General features: G+C 36.4%; 1 protein-coding gene across 2 annotated transcripts in view; it reads right to left on the bottom strand.

Annotated features, from left to right (window-relative positions):
• The window catches only part of LOC145693508 (uncharacterized), a 78044-nt gene that overhangs the window by 7833 nt on the left and 60979 nt on the right, over positions 1 to 9232 (bottom strand). For both annotated transcript variants that reach the window (XM_081769574.1, XM_081769575.1), the window contains exons 3-4: positions 7547 to 7713; positions 2331 to 2509 (exon numbers count right to left, since the gene is read on the bottom strand). In XM_081769574.1, coding sequence (XP_081625700.1) covers positions 2331 to 2509; positions 7547 to 7713 — 346 coding nt within the window. The remainder of the gene's footprint in view (positions 1 to 2330; positions 2510 to 7546; positions 7714 to 9232) is intronic.

The raw sequence follows: 9232 nt of genomic DNA, 5'->3' as shown, positions 1-9232 counted from the left end.
CACCTGGGACCCTGTGGAGGTCATGGGACAAGATGTTTTAACTTAAATCATTGTATTTTGAAAATACCCTGTTTTCACATTTGCCTCACCGTTTCCGATTTATAGGGGGTGGCCATGCACTTTTCAATTAATTTTTTGTTTACATTTTGACCCGCCACTATTTTGCACACGGTTTTCGTAGAGAGTCAATACTTGCTCCATTTTCTTTCATTTGACAACCGCTTTCAAACAATGTGCTACTTAATTCCCCTTGCCCTTTAAAAATTTTTAGTTGAGTTGATTTTGAGTTTCACGTCCCATTCAGCAGCGAGGCTATATGAGACGTGGATCTACGTGGAATCCGAACTACATGAGCTCCCGCCGGGAATCGAACCGGGTCTCCTTGAAAATTTTGAGTTGGACCCCGTCTGGGACCCTGCGGGGGACCATGGGATAAACTTTTTTATCCCAAAAAGTGTTCCTTGAAAATGATGGGATACGTTTTCGCGGAGCTTTCCATTTACCCAACCGTTTCCGAACAAATAACCCGGTTCAAACTATTCTACCAGCTTTCTAGGTTTTACATTACTAAATATGTTGTAACTCACGATATTCCGGTCAGTGGCACGTATTACTTTAGGATTCGTCTAGTTATATATATTAAATGCAAACACTATTGTCTCGTTCGGATTTCAGGGGAACAACTTCGTGACCCTCCCTTGTTAGAGTAATTAAACTATTCATTACTTCAACGATAGTAATTAGTGTGTATGTACTGTACGTAAGTGTAATTAGAGTATATGTACTTAGAGTACTTCGAGTAATTAAAGTGTAAGTACTTACAGTACTTAGAGTGTAAGGACTTTCAAGGTCAAAATTGGTGAGGTATCACTTATATATCTACTAAGCTATGAATATTCAGCTTTCTGGAATTTGCAAAAATATAAATTCTAACTTAAGAAATGTTGACATATTTTGTTTTAAATTTGATGACTATTGATGTTATATATATTACCGAAATTAAATTGGCGGTAATTAAATGTCTTCATCCTAATTATAGTGTTATCGATTTTTCCCCACCCTAAGGGAACAAATGGCATTCTCTTAAAATATAGGCAATGTTCTTTGGTACGTTGCATAATTATATTATACGTATATTATAATTTTTGTCGTACATGAGTAAGTCTAGCTGCTGAAAATAATTACAAAAAAGTAGTATCCTTAATGTGTTATTTAATATTGTTTGTCCATTCAATATGTTAGACAAACAGTAGTATTCAACTACACAATAAAACGAATCTAACACAGCATTACTAAAATAGTGTAACAAAGTGATGATGACGAGAGACTTATCCCTTTTTTAAGTTCAAGTCTATGCACCAAATTTGAACTTGCGAGAAAGAAGGGTCAAAAGTTGAGGGTCACGGTTTGTTTTCTTTTACAAAAAGAGAGTTTAATTTTGTTTAAAATTTCGAATTTGATGTCATTCGAATCTATACTTCGTAATTAGTCTACACATCAAATTTCAACTTGTGCAAATCAAGGTATCAACGAATATGGTGTCAAATTTTTGCTACGAAGTGTGGACATTTGCGCTGTTTCAATTTTGAGTTCAATTTTGATTTTAACGTACTGGTATCGTTCACGTAGTTCGTCTACTTACCAAATTTGAACATAGGCAAACGAAGGGCTCAAAAGTAATGGAGAACAAACTTTTTGCAAAAGCTTACAGAATTGTGTTCAAATTTTTTTTGAAGCGAACCATTAATTGTCTTCAGGCTAGTTTGAGTAACTGCTCTATGCACAAGCGTCGATCCTGGGGGGCCAATGGTCCCTGAACCCAACAACATTTGCTTGGCTTCTCGTATGAGCTGAATATTTTTCTATGATCTTAGATTCGATATCTAAAAATAATACACGTATATGTGAAAAGACCCCTCCAAAGTTAATTAGAAATAGGCGTTGCTGGCTTTTATGTGAAACATTGTTTAATATGCCTAAGTTCTCTCGTTTTTATATGGTTACTGTACGCGCTTAGGACGTTGGTTCAAATGTGATTTAGATCTCACGTTAAGCTGTAGATCCACATCACATATAGCCTCGGTGCTGAAATGGAATGTGATACTCAATATCAACCATGGAGCCACTAATTTTGTATATACCGGTACCTTTCTAGAAACATAATTTCCATCAATAGGAAAATATGCACTCATATTTAATTACTTTTATATAATTATATTATTTATATTTTTCAAGTGATAATAATCTTACTTTGATCTGTATACATTGAATTTGAATAAGATAATATCTGGCCGTTCTATTTTCTCTTAAAATTTCAAGGAATTGCTTACCACAGAAGAGATTCCTTTGAGAACTCGAAAGATTCGTTGATAGCACTGTGTTCAACGGAACAACTTCTTCTGTTGATCGTCTCTTTCACATGTAAAGTCTCTACTCGGAAGAGCAATGGAAGAATGTCTCTATCGAAGACAGCGTTATAATTTCCTACAATGCATAGTTCTCGTAAATTCTGCAACAGAAATAGAATTTTCAGTAACGAGTAAGTTTTACTTTTTAAAGATAGGATAGGCGAAGATAAATTGGTCGTTACATTGTATGTTGGTATACAGGTGTGTTACAAAAATGTCTCATAATATTTTAGGAACAGATTCCTGACATCAAAATACGAAAAGAAAAAATGTTCATATGGAGCTATGTTCAAAAGTGGATAATTTCCTAGTTATAGGGTGCCGAAAACATGAAACAAGTGAACTTAAAAGTTCATTGCTCTACTACTATGGGACCTATCGTACCCAGGTCAAGACATAACTGAGTTATTTACATGTGAACTATGGTACTTGTACCAATTATGGCCCGGGTCCCTAATATGCCCCACCCACCATATCTCTGCAGATTTACCTTGGTGCTATTAGATGACAATATTAACTATGAAAAGTCTGAGCCGCGCAAATATGTTTACGCTTTTCATGAGGACATAGTTTATATTGTCATCTAGTAGCACCAACGTAAATCTGCAGAGATATTGTCTGTCGGCCATATTAGGGACCCGGGCCATAATCGGAACAAGTACCATATCTAAATATCAATGTTTAAGAATGCTACACTATTTGGGCACCAAATTTTAGAAAGATAAGTAAAGAGTGATAAAGTACTTCCAAACAGTCTTTCTAAACATGATTGTGCAAATACCGGAGATTCTGAAAGATAGATATTTGGATTGTTCACATATTAGTTCGTCAGTGATGTCTTGAACCGACTACGATTGGTCCTATAGTAGTGGAACTATGGACCTTTAAAGTTTATTTTTTTTAACGTTTCGGCTCCCTATACCTACGAAACTTTGTACTTCCGACCATAGATCCATATGAACTTTTTTTTCTTATTTTCATGTAAGAAATATATTCTCAAAATATTTGATAAATATTTGTAACATCCTGTATAAGTGGTGGAAAGCGAGGAGAGGGATAAGGGAAACAAAGTTTTGGTATATCTTATTGCTAATGTATTGTTAAGCGTGACTGTATTCTTTCATTTATTCGCGAAATTGAAATACTAGCTTGCGTTAGTCGTTTTTGGTTATTTTGTTACATGTTTTGTTTTATTTATTTCCTCTTGACCTCTCTTTTAATATTTTTATAGACTTTTGTGATTTTATTATTTCATTGAGCTGGTATTGAGTTTATACTTTTTAGAAGTTTCTTTTTATCATTGTTTTGATTTTGAGCCTTTTCCCTATGACAAGTAGGTCATTTGCTTTCTTTTGACGGAAGAAGTCCGAAAATAAGATTCCCCTCTTGTTTTCCATGGAAAAGCTAATAGCAATGGGGAAACCAGATAGCGGTTGCACGTGCAACACACCCAGACACAAGTTAACCCGCGATCCTGCAGACGGTGCTCTCGCATCGCAGCTCCTGCGTAAAGTGGAGACGAGTCTCTCAGTCTCAGCCTGGCAACTTTCAAGAAAAGGCACGTTTTGACGTCGTGGTCAAAGGAGGAAGTGCGAGCGGTTGTCCGCTATGAATGGTGCTTATCTGGAGCAGAAATTCATAACCGCCTCGAGGAAGTATATGGCCCTGATGGTGATGTCGAAACAAACGGTGTAGAGATGGTGTCGCCAATTCAGTTCGGGGCGGCAGCAAGTGTTGGACACCCTGAGGCGTGGAAGGATGTACACGGCCATTACAGACGAAAAGGTCAGGATGGTGGATGTTATGATTAAAGGGAACCGGAGTATCACCATCGACGAAGTATCGGGCATGCGCGAGCTTTCAAGATCATCCACGACATGCTTGACTACCGTAAAGTGTCTGCACGATGGATGTGCCTCGACAACTGACCTCCAACCACATGGAACAACGCATGGACGTCAGTTAGCATCGTGATGACAATGACCTTTTGGTCCGGATTCTGACGGGGAATGAAACATGGGTTCAATACTTCACTCCCGAATCGAAGGCCGCATCGATGAAGTGGAAACATTTGTTATCACCTGTCCTCAAGGGGTTCAAAACAACGCCCTCTGCAGCGAAAGTGCTACTCATTGTGTTTTGGGACGCCCAAGGGTTGTTTTTGCTGGACATTTTGGAGGCAGGAACCATCACTGCTGCGCGGTACTGTCAATATGACTGTCATTTGTTTCCGGCTTTGAAGAAGACTCTCGGCGGCAGGTACTTCGGAAGCAATGCTGAAGTCATAGAAGCTGTTCGACGCTTCTTCCGTATGCAGAGCCCTGAATTTTTCCTGGAAGAGTTTTCAATCTTATAGACCGGTATAACCAATATCTCAATGAACGTGGTACTTATGTGGAAAAATAAATGTACGTCTGATCTTGAATGCCAGATGCTATTTTTGGTCTTGTATCCCTACCTCTGTCCGCAGTCACCTGGGAACTTATTTTCGGACTCCCCGTCGTAGACATAGAGCTAACGTCCTCATTAATACTTCAACCAATGAATTAAAAAAAATGAAAATAACTCCGAATCAACTAACGCATAAAGGATATTCGAGCCACTGTACTCCAGTTAGTGATCAACAATTATTGAAAGAATACACGTTTAACGTGCCCGAATACAAGAGTTCTGTATCGAAAACAAGAACCTAGTAAGGAGCATCCTGCTGAAAACTATATTGAAAAGTATGCAAATAATTTGTATAGCTCGACAAGTAAACGTCATGGCTGGATCAACTAGAACTATAGCTGAACATACTCTAGCAAATTATCACATAATCAAATGCGAAAGTAAATAGCTAGAAACTATTCATTCTCAATTAAATGTTGAAAGAAGATGCCAATGCAATTTTAAATTAAAGGATCTCAGTAATCAAATTATTACTGTTGAGCTGTAGTAGCCAAGTGTTCTAATGAGAAAGGTAGTGATATCAGGAGACGAATGATGCATTCGACTACACTATCAGTAGGTTTTATTCGCATTGTTCCATTGGTGTATGGGTAATAATTCTACAGGAAATTTGCTTACATACTAGCGAGTGAGCATGACCATATTGGCTGCGTACAGGATCTAGTGACGTTACCACATTCTCGAAGTGAGTTATTGCTCATTGTTACCCACACATTTAAGCGATCGATATTTGACACTTTGGCTCGTCAAATGTCGTAACTGAACCGAGCAGAACTCAGAAATGATGTATTTCGAGCTGCACGAGTACGTGCAAACAAAGAAACCACTCATAACCATCTACAAAGGGAGATGTATTTATTCAGGACGGCCTTTGAAAGTTCCCTCCAATAAGAAAATGCCTTTATATTTTTCAGCTTAAATTTTCCAAGAAGAAAACTCATCTTGATGAATTTAGGATATATTTGCAATCTTGTACTGCTCTTACACAGTGATGGCGGAAAAAGTATGTCGCAAGATACTCCGCAGAGCTGCAGCAAGACAGGAATTCATCCATCGCAACACCTTAATACCAGTATATGTAAGTCATTATTGTTGATAAAATTTTAATAGCTGTTACCTAGTGAGGTATAACTTTGGTCTGTACTGTAGGACCTTTTACTGTCATATTGGATCTATCTTCTTCTAACAAGATGACAGCAGCCACGTGTTGTCAAAGACTTGTTGGAAAATTTGGTATAACAAAATGGAGTACCCCTCATTGTATTAGTCGCATTTGAATACTTTAGAACACATATAGGATCAATTTCAAGAAGCTATTCGACATCTTATTCCACCTTGCAGAATACTATCAAAAGATTGGTCACAATGGGCCAAAAGAACATAAGATCATCAATAGTGCACTACAATATCCTACTGTTCTTCTATATGTGTGTGGCTATGTAGTACGTTGGTTCTGTACTTCTTAGAAAACTCTCACTGCGGAAACTCGTTTTTCTAATTTCAATTTTGTGACCAAAACGTCTGAGTTTCGTTTTTCTTTTTTATGTTCACCTCAGCAGTTACTATTATGATACATTACAATACATCGCTATTATGCCTTGTGCGTACCTTGATTATCACATCTTTCTTTAGGTTAACCACTATTAACCTGACAATTTTACTCCGAGTCTAAGGAGACGGTGACAATAGGTGTTTGTTCACCCCAAAACATATTTGGCGCGAGCTGGGATCCAACTAGAGATCCCAAGCATCGGAGCTGAACGCTCTTACTCTGAGTCACCCTGGTCCTTCACACTCATTTCTTGTAGCCGTTTCCAATATGTTGCCATCTGTTATTCACATCTTCCCACTAAAAACGGACCAAATTTATGAAATTGTCTTCATTCTTAAAAGGTAGCCTTTGTAATGAAATGAAGATGATTTGCAATAACGACCCATCTAAAACAATGAATAGCAGTTGAAGTTAGCAGTAAAGTGAGAAATGTAGATCGTAGTGAAATTCATTGTAGCTCACAAACAGTTTGTCATATCGAAACTGTAGGTCGAAGTACAAGTAGGTGGATAGCAAAATATGTATTGTTGAAGAGCAGAGTGACCACTGCGGATGAACCTCAGAGCGATCGACTGCACACAAAGAAATTGATTAATTTTAAGGAACATTTTGATAGATTTCATGCTTTATCTATTAAAAATTGAATCGTTATTCTTTGTATTAACAGCGTTGAAATCTCTTTTGTTAAACAGAATTATATCTGTATTCGTGCTATTAAAACTCATTATTCAAATTCTAATTCCAATCAATTTTAATACTGTTTTTTTTCGAATTTTCGAATATCCAAATATTCGTTTCCAATTTACGATCAATTTTTCTCACAGTTTTTCGCTATCAAGTAATTACTTCTATTCTCAATACCTTTTTAAATAACTATTTGAGTTGCAATTATATTCAAGTATTCAAATATACGAAGAACCTATTATTACATTCTAATGCTGATACAATTACTTGAATACATTTTCTTTTGATATTCAAATATGCGAATATTCGTTTACAATATTCATATAACTATTACTTAAGTAACGAATATTCGAAAAAATGCACTATTCGAGAGAACTATTTTGTATTTTTGTTTCTATCTAGTCCACATGCTATGTATAGGCAAATAAAATGAAGAAAGAATGATAATTACCTTGCATCTAAGTTGAACAAAATGAAGTAAGTCGCATTCCATTCGTAACGTTGCCCTTCGTAGCCTCGGTGTAAGGTAAATATTCCATTCCCGATGCCATCTGTCGACACGTCGTCCAACTTTCATTGTCAATGCTCTTTCCATTAAATCTGAAACCACGTCTCCCGCTACAGAAAAAAAAAAAACAATTTACTAAATTAAAACTAATTCTACCCAGGTAATTTAAGATTCAACTGTAAGAAATGATAGGACAGCCAATTCACAATGTTAGCCCTGTGTTGCACACCTAACCATTTACAGCATATGATGACCAACGTAAACCGAGGGAAAATATTAATACTGCGTTTGTAAATTGGAGTTCGAGACTGTTCGATATATAACCGCAAAATAAGGGGTCTAGTGAGAAAGTGAGCTATACCACAAATCTTGAAAATTTTTGATTTTCCCAATTCTAGTCTTCTATTGTCATGTTTCATTTATCATGAACTACAATCATGTGACATATCTCCCACGTTTTCTGCAGCAGATATTTTGAGTTTATGAACACGTCCTCAGTAGCATTTTGAGTGCAAGAAGGAGCTGTACCCCTTACCGATGGTATCTGGTATGGCAGTAGAAGAGGTACCAACAGTATAACAATAAATAGTACAAAATGGTGTTGCAATATCCGGTGCTAGCTTTCATATCATGCAAATAACTGCTGTGAATTTGATAGATCACTACCACGCACACGCTTCTTCAAATACACTTATTTTGACATGTAACTCTTCAAGAAGACACCATTTCGTCGCTCCAAAACCAGAATAGATCTCGTGGTTGATAATCCTTATGTGACTACACTTCTTGAAGAAATACCACTATTGTAATCACATGGACGGCCCGTATCAGTCCACAAGTTGGAAGATCTCATAGCAATAATGCCCTATAGTCGTCCAGTGTTTTCATGATGTTTACAAGAAACTAACATCCACAGAAACAATGAACAGTGAAGATCCTCCAGTAGATTTGCTACCTTTCTGTAGTTCATATATAAACCTGTGAACATGATTTACACTCAGGCAAGAGTATATGATTCATGTTAAAACTCTCTGATGTAATTATAATAATTTTACTACATGTTTATACTGCAAACGTTATACCATGCAATTCGTAATAAATGCTATTTACATTGAAATTCGTATTTTTCTTTTTTTATAATATACATAACATTAAGTTACGAAGTAAAAGGTTTACCCTTTATTATATAAATTATGACACAACACTATACTTTAGACAACTCAATTTATTTCCATTTCTTGTCAAAGGGTCATAACTCCTTCTCTCACTGGACCCCTCAATTATTGATTGCTAAGCAGATATTTTAAAATACGTTGGGCGAACGAACTTTTGAACCTAAATTTTGGGAATCGCAACTCCTAAGTATGCCGACCAGTAACGTGTATTGTAGGTTCTACCAACTGTACTGATAGGGAGATTACTAATGTGCTGAAAATAAGTAAATTGTGGATTGGAGAGCAATAGTGATCTAACATCAATAATTTTAAAATGAAAAATATAGGATTATTTTTCCTATTCTTTTCTGAAAATTATTTTACGAAGCTTATGTTTATCTGTTAATACAACGAAACTCTAAATTTGTATACTGCAGTATAAATTTTTACCAGTAGAAGTTGAAATTTATTTCGC

The sequence above is a fragment of the Thermobia domestica genome, chromosome 8, assembly GCF_964235325.1.
Source record: "Thermobia domestica chromosome 8, izTheDome1.hap1.1, whole genome shotgun sequence".
Taxonomy (NCBI): Eukaryota; Metazoa; Arthropoda; class Insecta; order Zygentoma; family Lepismatidae; genus Thermobia; species Thermobia domestica.
This window is presented reverse-complemented; position numbering and strand designations above follow the sequence as displayed.